The sequence below is a fragment of the Malaclemys terrapin genome, chromosome 23 (assembly GCF_027887155.1).
Source record: "Malaclemys terrapin pileata isolate rMalTer1 chromosome 23, rMalTer1.hap1, whole genome shotgun sequence".
Taxonomy (NCBI): Eukaryota; Metazoa; Chordata; order Testudines; family Emydidae; genus Malaclemys; species Malaclemys terrapin.
Window position 1 is genome coordinate 10686797 of NC_071527.1, and position 14332 is coordinate 10701128.

Genomic DNA, 14332 nt, shown 5'->3' on the forward strand with positions numbered 1-14332 from the left:
GGACGGTGCCACGCATGGGGCTGGAAGTTGGGGATGTGGCTACGGGTGGGACCAGAGCAGAACTCAGGATAGGGAAGGGCTGGGTGGTGCTCCTTCTCCTGGGAATTGTCCCTCTGAAGGTCCCTCTATGTCCCCCTAGGAGGGCGCACCCCACAGCCCTATAGATAGCAGCCCCACAGCCCTATAGATAGCAGAGTTCAGGGAAACAGCTTGAGATGGTGCCTTCTTTGATGAAATAATGAACTTGCTAGCGTGCATGTGGGTATTTGTGGGCGGGTGTGTGAATGCCTTTTAATGACTCACATCGGAACTGCACAATTGTGTGTCATAGACCCTACAGTGCTCAAGTTAAGGGAATTACCACTTTAGCTCGGGGATCAGGGCCTTGTGCTATTGGAGCTGGAGGATCTCACTTGTATTTCCACTGCCAATGGGAAGTCCCAAATGGCTGTTACGTGCAGCACAATGAGAGCCATGAAGCCCGTGGTGACTTCAGGTTTATTACTGTCTATTAGAGATGTGTGACAAAAGAAACAGTGTTCTCCCCATGATCCAGTGAGGATGATCATGGGGTGTTTTTGTTTCCAGGCAAAGAAAGAAGAGGAAGAGGCTCTCTGCGTTCACTGGAAATTCATAGCTGGGAGAGGCTTCTGGGCTGAGGATGGCTGCACCGTTCTCCACACGAACAGCACTCACACCATCTGCAGCTGTGACCATCTCTCCAGCTTTGCGCTTCTTATGGGTCTCACCAGAGTGGAGGTATCTCACTGTCAGACTCAGATCAAAGGGCTGGACTCTGAGCTCCTGACCTAGGCAAAATCAGTGGGAATTTTGCCTGAATGAACGCTGCGTAGGAACCTCAGTGTATAATCTGTGGCCATACAGGATGGGTCAAGGGGGCTGGGCTGGGATTGTGATCTGAGGTGCCTAGAGTAGCCCACACTGACAATGCCAAGGCCAGGATAGGCTGTAAAAAGGAGAGCAGATTCCCCCAAAACTGGTGATCATGTTTTCTAGAGCGTTAATCATTTGTGTTGCTCTTCTCTGGACGTTCTCCAATTTGTCCACATCTTTCCTGAAATATGGTGCCCAGAACTGGACACAATACTCCAATTGAGGCTTAATCTGCACAGAGTAGAGTGGAAGAATTACTTCCCATGTCTTGCTTACAATACTGCTGCTAATACGTCCCAGAATGATGTTTGCTTTTTTTGCAACAGCATTACATTGTTGACTCATATTTAGCTTGTGATCCACTCAGAACTATCCTTAGGCAAATGCAGTTGCATACACGGCAGTGTAGCGCACCTGAAAATTTGGGGCACCCCTGGGTCCTAGTGTCCAACTTCCACCTCTTCCTTTCCCTGTTCTGACCTTTCCTGCAGGCTCCCACAGCTAGCTGCTGCAGCCTGGTGACTCTTACTCCGGAGGGGATCTAGTAACTTAAAAGTGAAAAAGTCTCCAGCCTGCCAGACCTATTAGCACAACATTGAAACTGTTAAAGACTCATTCAAGTGGTAATGAAGCCATTTAACAGGCATTTAAAGGTATATACTGTCAGTTTCTGAGTTTACTGACAAAAACCGTTGTGCATTACTGTAATATTTACTCAGAACATGTTAGTCTACAGGACCTTAGTTTAAAATTTGCTTTAAAATATTTCATTAGAAGATTGCTGAAGATTACAAAATCACATCTCTAAAAAATCCTTGCATAGGTTTTTAAATCCACAATCTGAGTATTCATCTGTAGCCTTAAATGCTTGGATCTTCAGACATATATATTTTTTTAAATACATCCTTCAGAAGACCACTCTTAGCTAAAATACACATTTTAATTTTAATTACTATAGTACAAAAAACTTGCTTCCCAAGTCTTCTGGTCCTTTCTGTCCACCCCTTTCTCCTGTCACACCTACAGAGCTGAATGCGCCAGTGCCGTGCTGTGATGGGTTCGGTCACAGAGACCCCCTTGGGCCTCTCATCTGAATTGCTGAGATTACCTCTGAGACCATTTTCCCTGCCAGCTTGGGTCTCCAGAACCCTGCCTTGTTGAGCCAGACATGCTAACCTGCGGCAACACAGACTCAGGGTCTGAACAACGCCCCCAAAGCTTCAGGCTTTAACTGAAAACCACTCAGCAGGTCACCTATCTCCAGCACCCAGACACCCAGTTCCCAATGGGATCCAAACCCCAAATAAATCCGTTTTCCTCTGTATAAAGCTTATACAGGGTAAACTCATAAATTATTCGCCCTCTATAACACTGATAGAGAGATATGCACAGCTGTTCGCTCCCCCCAGTTATGAATCACTTATTCTGGCTTTAGCAATAAACAAAAGTGATTTAAGTGGTTCCAAGTCATAAGAGACAGAACAAAGTAAGTTATCAAGCAAAATAAAACAAAACATGCAAGTCTAAGCCTAATACATTTAAGAAACTGATTACAGGTAAATCTCACCCTTAGAGATGTTCTAATAAGCTTCTTTCACAGACTAGTCTCCTGCCTCATCTGGGGCCAATCCTTTCTCCTGGTACAGTCCTTGTTAGTACCAGCAGGCATCTTAGCTGAAAAGCAGGGGCTTTCTCATGATTGGGACCGCTCCTTGTTCTGCTCCACCCCCTTTTATAGCTTTGGCACAAGGCGGGAATCCTTTGTCTCTCTGGGTCCACACCCTTCCTTCTAAATGGGAAAGTACCATATTTAAGATGGATTCCAGTATCATGTGACATGGTCACATGTCCTGTGTAGACTAGCCCTGACTAAAGTCAATATATACCACATCTACCGCTTCCCCCCATCCACAAGGCTTGTTACCCTGTCAAAGAAAGCTATTAGGCTGGCTCGGCATGATTTGTTCTTGACAAATCCATGCTGACTGATATTTATCACCTTATCATCTTCTAGGTGTTTGTAAATTGATTTCTTAATTATCTGCTCCATTATCTTTCCCAGTACAGAAGTTAAGATGACTGGTCTATAATTCCTCAGGGTGTCCTTACTTCCCTTTATTTACTATATAGTGTCCCAGGGCTCACTGGTGATTCTCCCTTTGCTGTGTTACAGGACAGTGACCCTCTGACCATCATCACCTATGTGGGACTGACCCTTTCCCTGCTGTGCCTCCTCCTCGCCATCCTCACCTTCCTCCTGTGCCGCTCCATCCGCAACGTCAGCACCTCCATCCACCTGCAGCTCTGCCTCTGCCTCTTCCTGGCCAACCTGCTCTTCCTCACCGCAGTGACCCGCACCAGCATTCAGGTCTGTTATCCACTTTTATTCTTGGTTTAAAATTGAGCTGTGTCCAGATCTTCTGTCAGCATTTATAAAGCTCCCCTCACTCCAGCACCTTTTTATACCCTCAGCTGGACGGTAACATTTATTCCATGCTCTTTAGTCCTGCAGAAATAATTATTTACTCCCCATCCAAAAGAAATCTCTATGGGTGAAACCAGTCCTTCCCTTTCCCTTGTGCGCTCCTTCCTTCATCATTCAAACAAAGGAACCCCGATTTTCAGAGTCACAGTCCCCTGCCTGTCCTCTCTGCCCCCACACTGATGGGCAGATGCAAGACACCTATACCCTGAAGCAGAAATAGAGAAGAGAACCTACACCCTCCAGGTCTCTCCCTATTCTGAGGACTGGGAACTTGTTTATGTCCCTGCTCCTTTTCCTAGGATTCCTCACAGTATCCAACAATTCCCCGATTTATTTGGGAATTACAACGCCCAGAAACCATCTTTTCTGAGTGGAGATCAGGACTGGGCTGGACTCTGAATGATTGAAAGGGCCAGACAGCTTGCTCTTAGACAAGTCCCCGTAGACTGAAGAACGTATTGTCTCTGGGAGAGCTCCATAACTAGAGAGATGTGTTAATAAAAATGTGATCCTCCTATGTGATCCTCCCCCCACCTCCAAATTCAGTATTTCCTTTCCCAGAAGCAGTGTCCCAGAGCTCTCTCTCATCCTGTCCTCAGGTGGTGTGTGCTGTCATTGCTGGCTTCCTACACTACCTCTTCCTGGCCTGCTTCACCTGGATGTTCCTGGAGGGGCTACACCTCTTCCTCACCGTCAGGAACCTGAAGGTCGTGAATTACACCAGCACTAGCTGGTTCAAGAAGAGATTCATGTACCCGTTCGGCTACGGATTCCCAGCCCTGGTGGTGGTTATTTCGGCAGCGCTGAATCCTGATGGCTACGGAACTTCCAAACAGTACGTGCAGCGGCCATCCCAAAGGGGAGCTGAGATGTGGCTTCCATGCGTTTGTCCGGCTCACCCCAGGTCTGACTTGAACCTAGATTTCCCTGCTCACCATGCCTGGGAGCTGAATGTGACACTAAGCTGCCCCAAGCACTGTAGTTGAGTTGCCCACCTGTCAGACATCTACACTCCTCACCCCACTGATGATGCAGAAGAACAAGCCAGAAAGATCCCAGCTTGACTCCCAGCTCCCAGGCTGGGTTTGTGGTGCTGGTGGGTAGGAAACAAATGAACCTTCTTCCTGTGTGCAGATCCCCGAGGATCCCCTCTCTAAAGTGAGCGGCTCCACTAAAACAGGGCGTGGCATGTTCTAGACATCCCAGGCTAGATCCTCAGCTGGTGTAAATCAGGGCAGCTCCACTTCCTTCAGTGCAGCGAGGCCAATGTCCATCCGCTGCATGTCTGGCCCATCATCAATACTGCGCCCATCCACCAGAAAGGGTCATTTGAGGAGGTGGAAGAGGAAGTGGTGGCTGAAAGCAGGAGATGCTGAGGTAGATGGGAAGGGCTGTTCGCCTGCTGCCCGCAAGGGAGTTGGCCATGTCACAGGCAGGCTGAGATCCATCTTGCTTTTGAGAGCCAGCTGCCCTGTGACACCCCCTCTCTGCCCCCGGGGCTGAAAACGGGCAGTAATCCCATTAAAGTCACCATCTTCTTCCTTCCTGCCTCTAGCTGCTGGCTAAGCCTGGACAGAGGCTTTCGTTGGAGCTTCCTGGGTCCAGTCTGTGCCATAATCCTGGTGGGTACCTCCCAGAACCACAGGGCCCCATTCTCCTCTCACCTCTGCAACCCTGTGGACTCCAGTGGAGCCAAGAGAAGAATATCTCCCAGAGAATTTAAGATGAAAGAGTCCTATAAGATCCCATTTCATCCACCCCTCTTTGGCCAGTGCAGGATTTCCCCCTAACACAACTGCCTACATTCTATGGAGTCAGTCAGGGCGAATGGGTCGGGCCCTGGGTTGTGAGTCAGGAGACCTGACTCTGCCACTGGCCTGCTGTGTTAACTTGGGAAGTAGCTTCTTCTCGCTGTACCTCTGTTTCTCCTGCCACCCTTTGTCTGTCTTGCCCATAGACACCGAAAAAAAATAGTGGATGCTCAGCACACATTGGCAGCCAGCTCCCCCACTCATCCCCCCCCCCCATGCCTCCCGTCCACTGGCAGCCACGCCGATTAACTCCTCCCCCTCCATCCCGTCACCTCCCGCTTGCCGCAGTCTGCTGTTCTGAGTTGTGCAGGAGGTGCTGGAGGGGAGGGGATGGATCTGGGTGGGAAGAGTTGGGGCAGGGGTGGGAAGAGGCGGGGGCTTGGAGAAGGGGTGGGGTGGGGGTGGGGCTTTGGGCGCAGTGGGAGGTTGAGCGGCCCGGGGGAATCCGGTGCCTGTGGTCTTGCCCTGTTATTTTGCTAACAAATGCTCCAGGACAGGAGCTACCCCTTTCTACGTGTGAGTACAGAACCCAGTGCAGTCTCAGTTGGAGCTTCTCGGTGCTACCATAATATGATTAATTATAATACGTCATTACTCATGCAATGCTGCCATGCAAGCAAGTGGAACCTCTGCCGGAATGAGGATAGTTTTGTCCCTTCCCTTGTCCAGCCTGGCTGGTAAATAACCCAGGTGATGGGGGAAGGGAAGGTGGCTGCACCGTGGGGAGTTTGAGGATGGAAGGGTGCATGTGTTGTAAGAGATAAAAGTACCAAATGTCCTTGCAGATTCCTCCCCATCTCAGGCAGCAAGTTAAGAATTAATTTCAGCCTCAGAATTGAAGGGAATACTCTATAGATAGGATCTAGAAGCTTTGGGCCAAATCACATGGCTCTAAATCTGGAATAACTGCAGACCCCATTGGAATCAGTGGAGTCACTCCAGATTCAGATAAGAGCAGAATGTGGCCCTCTGGCTGTATGATCACATGTGATGCATTGCAGCCCTGCCTATGCCAACAGTTCCCTGCATGTCCTGGGACCCACCTTGACGAGCAGTCACTGGTCAGCAACAGTCTGATCCCATAGGATTGTTCCATGCCTCAACCAGAGAGACTGGCCTTGGCTGGCATGTTTTACAAGGAATATTTCATGCTGTTTCCACAGATAAATTTAACATTTTTTCTTGTAACCCTCTGGATCCTGAGAGACAAACTCTCCTCCCTTAATGAAGATGTGTCCACTCTCAAAGACACCAGGTAGGACAGCGCTAAATCTACTAGAACAGAGGTGGGCAAACTTTTTGTATTGAGGGCCACATCCGGGTGCGGAAATTGCATGCAGGGCCGTGAATGTAGGGCTGGGGCTGGGGGTTGGGGTGCAGGATGTGGGAGAGGGTGTGGTGTGCAGGAAGGGGCTCAGGGCAGGGGGTTGGGGTGCAGGAGGGAGTGGCCCTGCACCACTCCCGGAAGCGGCCAGCACCACGTCCCTGCAGCCCCGGGCCGGGGGGGGGGGGGGGGAGGCAGGGGGCAATGCGCGCTGCCCTCACCTGCTGGTACTTCCTCAGAAGTTCCCATTGGATGTGGTTCCTCGTTCCGGCCAATGTCAGCTGTGGGAGGGGGTGTGGGGCGGGGGCAGCTTGGGCAGACCTCTGCTCTCCCCTTCCCCCAGAGGCTTCAGGGACATGGTGCTTGCTGCTTCTGGGAGTGGTGTGGGGCCCGCTGCACCACGGGGGTGGCAATCCCACGGGCTGGATCCAAAGACCTGATGGGCTGGATCCGGCCCATGGGCCGTAGTTTGCCCACTCCTGTATGAGAAGGGTCCAGTGAGCCTCCTGTATGGGAATTCCTGTGGGATTCTGCACAGATTGCTGCCACCATACAGCTGAGCACATGCCACTGTAGGGTTTCCAGGTTATCTTGCGACCTTCTGCTTGATGAGAGAGTAACAGTCTCACTGCCCAAGGTGCTGATAAACCCCAAGTCACATCAGCAGTCCCTTACTCAGAGGGGTGAAATATTGGAACGGCCTTCCGAGGGAAACGGTGGGGGCGACGGACCTGTCTGGTTTTAAGATTAAGTTAGATAAGTTTATGGAGGGAATGGTTTAATGGTAAAACATAGTAGCCAAGGAAAACCAAGCAATGGTACGTAAATAGTATAATGGCCAACAAGGGTCAGGCTAGAGACTCTTGCCTACATGCTCGGGGTCTTACTGATCGCCATATTTGGGGTCGGGAAGGAATTTTCCTCCAGGGTAGATTGGCTGAGCCTCTGGAGGTTTTTCGCCTTCCTCCGCAGCATGGGGCAAGGATCACTGGCAGCAGGGTCTCTGCCGATTGAAGTCACTAAAACACAGGATTGGGGACTTCAACGGCAGAGTCCAGGGAAGGGTCTTGTGGCCTGCAACATGCAGGGGGTCAGACCAGATGATCATAATGGTCCCTTCTGACCTTAAAGTCTATGAGTCTATGAGTCCTAAAGTTGTCCATGGGACCATCTGCCAAAATAAGGACAATTTGCATGAATAATGTATGCTGTATTGGACCTTAAATTAGACACAGGACAGCCAGGGATCTCTGGCAATTGGAGGGTCAGATTAGGAGAGAGGAGAGGTCTATGGCAATAGAGGATCATCATGGGAGATACTTTTCTGCCATGTGCATCATGTTGGTCCCTGGATGGATATTGAGATGACAGTTGCAGTCTGTTCCAAAGCCCGCTGAAGTCAGTGGAAGTAATGGTACGGAAGAGACGGCTAGATCAGTGAGGCTCTCGCAGTAAGTCCTGCGGCACATTCAGATTGTGGCATGCAAATGGTCTTTAAAGCAGCTCATTATGAAATCTGTTTGTTCGGGAGGAACAAGATCAGGGCTGCCAGCTGGGAGTGCTGGATGGAGACATGAGAGGGGAAAAGATTTTAGAACCAGATCAGAATGTTGAGGCTTCAGAAAGCCATGGTATTACTGCACATGCCTAGTGCTTTGTAAGGAGAAATGCAAGTCTGTGTTGCTATTCAGAGCTGGGCCATGTGCTACTTAGGGAGGAAACTCATCTCTTTTCCCTGGGGCTGTGGATACTGTCGAGGTAAAGTGCCATCCACTGAGGAGGAAGGCAAGTGTGGCTTACTGTTGCTCTGTAGCAACCCCTCTGTTTATTTATGGAACAACATACATAGGTTCCCAGGAGCCCAATATCCTGTTCCCACTGTTCCCACTTGATTAAAAACAAAACCGTAATGAGAGATTGAACCATTTGCTTTGGAAGAACCACCTGTGAGAGGGGAAAGTATGTGTCTGGGAAGATGGTTGGGCACGATATTGTATTTTGGATTCATAGGCATATGTTGCCATTGTGTTCGCCTTGACAGTAACCCTAAGACACAGTAAAGTGGGTGCCAGCTGTTTTGCCCCACACCACCCAGAGCCCCCTGACTTACCATGGGGTCGTTCTCATGGGATCTCTCCATCTGCCTTTATCCAGACTACTGACTTTTAAAGCTATCGCCCAGCTATTCATTCTGGGCTGCACATGGAGTCTTGGTCTCTTCCAAGTTGGCTCAGCAAAAATGGTCATGGCGTATTTATTCACCATTGTCAACAGCCTGCAGGGAGTCTTCATCTTCCTGGTGCACTGTCTCCTCAATCGCCAGGTAATGCCCATGGCGCGTCATCAGCCACCCAGTGACTTCACGGGCCTAGCAGTGGCCTGGTTTGAGGGTGTTAGTTACATGATGTAGTGACCATGTCCCTTATTCTCCAGGTGAGAGAAGAGTACAGGAGATGGATTAAAGGCACAAGAAAACCCAGCCCCCCAACCCAAACGTTTAGTCTGTCCGTGTCCACTGTCACAACCAGCCCCAAGATGGTAAGAGATCCTCTATTCTGTTCCAATACCAGCATCCAAAAGTCGCATCCATCCGGGTCTGTTGTAGTTCCTGAGGTGCCTTGTCCTCTGAGTGACACAGGCTTGTTTTAATCCATCTGAGAACGGCATTGGGAGTCTTAGTGAGATTCAATTTCATCCAAATCAAGGGGGAATCCCAGGTCTCCTAGAACCCAGCACAGAACTCCTCCTTTCTTGCACACCTCCATGTTCCCTTCCCTTTGCTTCTTTGCAGGCTCCATGCATCACTGGCTGTGGAATGGGCTGGGAAGGTGCAGATGGGCCATCCCCAACAAAGAGTTAGCATTGCATGGAATTTCCTCTGGCTCCATTACCTCTACTGGGAAAGGATCCAGAAGTTTTGTCTGGAGGGAAAGTGGAGTCTTATGTCTGGATAAATCTCCCTGCTCCAGTCCCAGCATGAGAGGCCACAATCTTTGTCTGGAAGTGAACATTTCTGGTTTATTTAGAGCAGCCTATATTGACTGCTCCTTTATGGCTTACCTGTGCGTATGTGGGGGAAGGGAGCGGGCTTTGTCTACACTTGTTAAGTTATTTTCCTGCAAGTGATGTCACCTCAGTGGAGGCTGGCTGAATTTTACAGAGTCTGCACTATTCCTGAATGAGGACCCAGTCCTGATCCCATTGACGTTGACTGGAGTTTTCCCATGGGATTGGCACTCAATGTATATTTGTTTTGCTGGCAGATGAGTTGGGGAGAGCCCTCCACTTCATCTCTGTGAAACAATCACCTCATGTGCTATGTGTGTAGGCTAGCTCTACTATTTCATTGTAAAGTGTAAATAATAAAATAACCTGCTTATGGACCTTGGTTGCGTCTTTGGTTTGAGGGTTTGCTATCATGTTCTTCCTGTCCTGGAAGCCTAGGGCCCAATTCTAAAGCCTCTTTGTGCCAATCTGGCAGTGTAAAGGGGCTTTAACATGGGCAGAAATGGCCTGTGATTAGCCCTCCTGTGCAGGAGTCCTTCCTGGCTGCTGTAGAGCTGGCATAAAATCTCTACGTTAGCCCCGCTCCCAGCCTTGGCATGGGGGTTGTGACTGGTGGGGTGGAGGTGCTGCTGAGGGCATGGCTGAAGCACACTGCTTCATGGCTATTGTTGTTGAGTATTAATAGTTTTATATGTGATTTTGTGATTTCATAGGTATATATGTAACAGAGTCAGGATGAGCTCTACCCTGACATCTGGTGGTGAATTATGGCGAGTGTGGAAAAGAACTTGTTTGCATAGGCACACCCACCCATGAGACAACAGCAACTGAAAGTGGTTACTTTGGCTGGTTGTGGATCCCCATTTTCTCTGTTATTGGGGCAGGAAGAATAAAGTTTTGTTACCCTGATTCTGTGAATCAAGGCCAGTGGAACTGTTGTATGACAGAAGGACTCACCATTAACTAAGTAGCACTTACTTGACAAGGGGCATGGGTTACAAAACCCATTGTATTGTGAGAGGTTGGGGGTAAGTATTTGTACCTGGTGGTGTGGGCCCCTTTTGTGAGTCTGAAGTACCAATTTCTTCTCTACTGTAGAATATCAGAGCTAACTTTGATTCCATTCGGAGTCTAGTTATAGGTTGCTGAGCTGAATTTGTTTTAGGCCAGTAGTGCACCAGCACTGGGCCTATCCTACTACTAGCTGAAATCACAAAAGAGCTAAAGTTACTAAGAGCTGAGATCACTGAGTGCTATATTAACTAGTGGGGGAGCCTGAAACTATATTGCTAAGCGGCTGGCGGAGCAGTTTTTGGGGACAGCTGGAGGAGTAGCTAGCCTTGTGGGGATGCTTGGAGCAGCCCAAGGAACGGCGGGCAGAGCCATGTGTGGGGATGACTGGAGCGGCTCACAGGTCGGTGAGCGGAGCGGAGCAACTGGTAGAGCAGAGCAGTTCGTGGGATGGCAGGAGCGGCTCACGGGACGGCTGGTGGAGTGAAGCGGCTTGTGGTGAAGGCTGCGGCAGAACCCCACGGAGAAGTGGCCGGTCGGCCTCGGATCACATAAGGTGCCCCTTAATACCTTGTGTGCCCCCCTCCCCCGAACTCTGGGGCTAGCCATTCGGTCCCTAGTCTGTAGCAGTGCATGGGATTCTTCCGTCCTAAGTGCAGGACTCTGCACTTGTCCTTGTTGAACCTCATCAGGTTTTTTTTGGCCCAATCCTCTAATTTGTCTAGGTCCCTCTATATCCGATCCCTACCCTCTAGTGTATCTACTACTCCTCCCAGTTTAGTGTCATCTGCAAACTTGCTGGGAGTGCAGTCCACACCATCCTCCAGATCATTAATAAAGATATTAAACAAAACCGGCCCCAGGACCGACCCTTGGGGCACTCCGCTTGAAACCGGCTGCCAACTAGACATGGAGCCATTGATCACTACCTGTTGAGCCCGACGATCTAGCCAGCTTTCTATCCACCTTACAGTCCATTCATCCAGCCCATACTTCCTTAACTTGGCAGCAAGAATACTGTGGGAGACCGTATCAAAAGCTTTGCTAAAGTCAAGGACTAAAGCAGTGGATGTGTTATTCCATGCTGAATAGGGAGCTGACCTTGTGCGTGAAGACAGAGGCAAAAAAATCATTGAGTACATTAGCTTTTTCCACATCCTCAGTCACTATGTTGCCCCCCTCATTCAGTAAGGGGCCCACACTTTCCTTGATTTTCTTCTTGTTGCTAACATACCTGAAGAAACCCTTCTTGTTACTCTTAACATCTCTTGCTAACTGCAACTCCAAGTGTGATTTGGCCTTCCTGATTTCACTCCTGCACGCCTGAGCAATATTTTTATACTCCTCCCTGGTCATTTGTCCAATCTTCCACTTCTTGTAAGCTTCTTTTTTTGCGGTTAAGATCAGCAAGGATTTCACTGTTTAGCCAAGCTGGTCGCCTGCCATATTTACTATTCTTTCTACACATCGGGATGGTTTGTTCCTGCAACCTCAATAAGGATTCTTTAAAATACAGCCAGCTCTCCTGGACCCCTTTGCCCTTCATGTTATTCTCCCAGGGGATCCTGCCCATCTGTTCCCTGAGGGAATCAAAGTCTGCTTTTCTGAAGTCCAGGGTCTGTATTCTGCTGCTCTCCTTTCTTCCTTGTGTCAGGATCCTGAACTCGACCATCTCATGGTCACTGCCTCCCAGGTTCCCATCCACTTTTGCTTCCCCTACTAGTTCTTCCCTGTTTGTGAGTAGCAGGTCAAGAAAAGCTTTGCCCCTAGTTGGTTCCTCCAGCACTTGCACCAGGAAATTGTCCCCTACACTATCCAAAAATTTCCTGGATTGCCTGTGCACCGCTGTATTGCTCTCCCAGCAGATATCAGGGTGATTAAAGTCTCCCATGAGAACCAGGGCCTGCGATCTAGCAACTTCTGCTAGTTGCCAGAAGAAAGCCTCGTCCACCTCATCCCCCTGGTCTGGTGGTCTATAGCAGACTCCAACCACGACATCACCCTATTCTAGTCTCATCCTTTGATGCTCGGTAGGAGGCATCTGGGAGTCGGGAGTCTGAGTGGCTTCTCAATGCCCTGGGGCAGGGTGTCATGGATTCACAGGGTCTGGTCCATGCAGCAGCCTGTAACCAGTCCCTTTGGAGAGATCCCTGTAGTGTGCTGGGCCCCAAGGACCTACACAGTTCCATGGGGGCAGATCCGTGGTCTCCAAAACTAGGCCTTTGGGTGCCAGCAATCCCCGTCATTTTCCATGGCTCCCTGTAGTAAATCCAGCGGAGCCAGATTCCAGTGGGAGGTTTGTTCTTTACTCCTTCAGGGAACAATGCTCTCAGTGAGTATTTGCAGTATGCCAGGCAGCCTTTTCAAAACAAGGTAAGAATGTATTAGCCACTTGGCCTACAGAATCTGACAGCCCTTACTTTAGCATAGAGGGGCACTAATGATCTGGAGGGTGGCATGGACTGCACCCTCAGCAAGTTTGCAGATGACAGTAAACTGGGAGGAGTGGTAGATGCGCAGGAGGGTAGGGATAAGATACAGAGGGACCTAGACAAATTAGAGGATTGGGCCAAAAGAAATCTGATGAGGTTCAACCAGGACAAATTCAGAGTCCTGCACTTAATAAGGAAGAATCCCATGCACCGCTACAGACTAGGGACCAAATGACTAGGCAGCAGTTCTGCAGAAAAGGACCTGGGGTTACAGTGGACAAGAAGCTGGATATGAGTCAACAGTGCGCCCTTGTTGCCAAGAAGGCTAACGGCATTTTGGGCTGTATAAGTAGGGGCATTGCCAGCAGATTGAGGGACATGATCATTCCCTTCAATTCAACATTGGTGAAGTGAGGCCTCTGGAGTACTGTGTCCAGTTTTGGGCCCCACATTACAAGAAGGATGTGGAAAAATTGGAAAAAGTCCAGTAGAGGGCAACAAAAATGCTTAGGGGTCTGGAGCACATGACTTATGAGGAGAGACTGAGGGAACTGGTATTGTTTAGTCTGCAGAAGAGAAGAATATAGGGGGATTTGATAGCTGCTTTCAACTACCTGAAGAGGATGGATCTAGACAGGCCTGCACAACTCGTAAAGTGGCAAGGGCCATATTACTCCAAAGAAAATAACTGAGGTCTGAACCGCCCCTGCCCTGCTGAAACACACACCCCCAGCGCCGCCCAGCCCCCGTGTAAGCAAGCAGGACTCACCCCGGCGGCGCCTCCTGCTGGTCTTCTCGGGAATTAGCTCATCCAGCCGTTGGAGCGCCCTCTGTAGGCTGGTGTCCCACTGCCGCTGACCCCATGTCCCTCCCGGACCCTGGTGCCCTTTGATCTGGGGTGCTGCCCCCTGGCAATACCCCCACACTCTGCCTCTAGGTCTCCCCTCTCTGGGGAACCCCCAACCCTCTAATCCCCACCTCACTTCAGTATAAGGCTACTGCCAGTCACCAACTAGCCCCTGCGCCCTGGGGCAGACTGCAGTATCAGCCACTCATCACAGGCAAGGTTAGGTTTGGACCTGCTGCCTCTCTCTATAGCTGGGCTGCCCCTCTCCAGCCCTAGTACTGGTTTTAGGCCCTTAGCTAGCTCTTCCCCTTCAAGAAAGGCTTGAAATGTCCTATGTTTTAGTCCTCTAGAACGGATGTAGTTTACAATGGAAACTACCACTGACATTACATGCTCAAATTTTAAGTCTTTGCTACACAAAACCTGCTGATGTACAATGCAGTGATGTTTGGCTATTTCTCTCCCGATAAATTCTTCAAGAAGAGTAACTGCTCCAACATTTTTTCTGCACATAGCTGGAGC

The 14332-nt window shown here is 49.7% G+C and overlaps 1 protein-coding gene across 2 annotated transcripts in view; it reads left to right on the forward strand.

Moving 5' to 3' along the window:
- Positions 1-9834, forward strand: part of LOC128828173 (adhesion G protein-coupled receptor E3-like) — a 32555-nt gene extending 22721 nt beyond the window's left edge. For both annotated transcript variants that reach the window (XM_054012604.1, XM_054012603.1), the window contains 8 exons: positions 589-759; positions 3068-3262; positions 3979-4214; positions 4935-5001; positions 6354-6445; positions 8669-8837; positions 8948-9052; positions 9306-9834. In XM_054012604.1, the coding sequence (XP_053868579.1) occupies positions 589-759; positions 3068-3262; positions 3979-4214; positions 4935-5001; positions 6354-6445; positions 8669-8837; positions 8948-9052; positions 9306-9374 (1104 nt within the window). In that variant the 3' untranslated portion in view covers positions 9375-9834. The remainder of the gene's footprint in view (positions 1-588; positions 760-3067; positions 3263-3978; positions 4215-4934; positions 5002-6353; positions 6446-8668; positions 8838-8947; positions 9053-9305) is intronic.
- The last annotated feature ends 4498 nt before the right edge of the window (positions 9835-14332 follow it).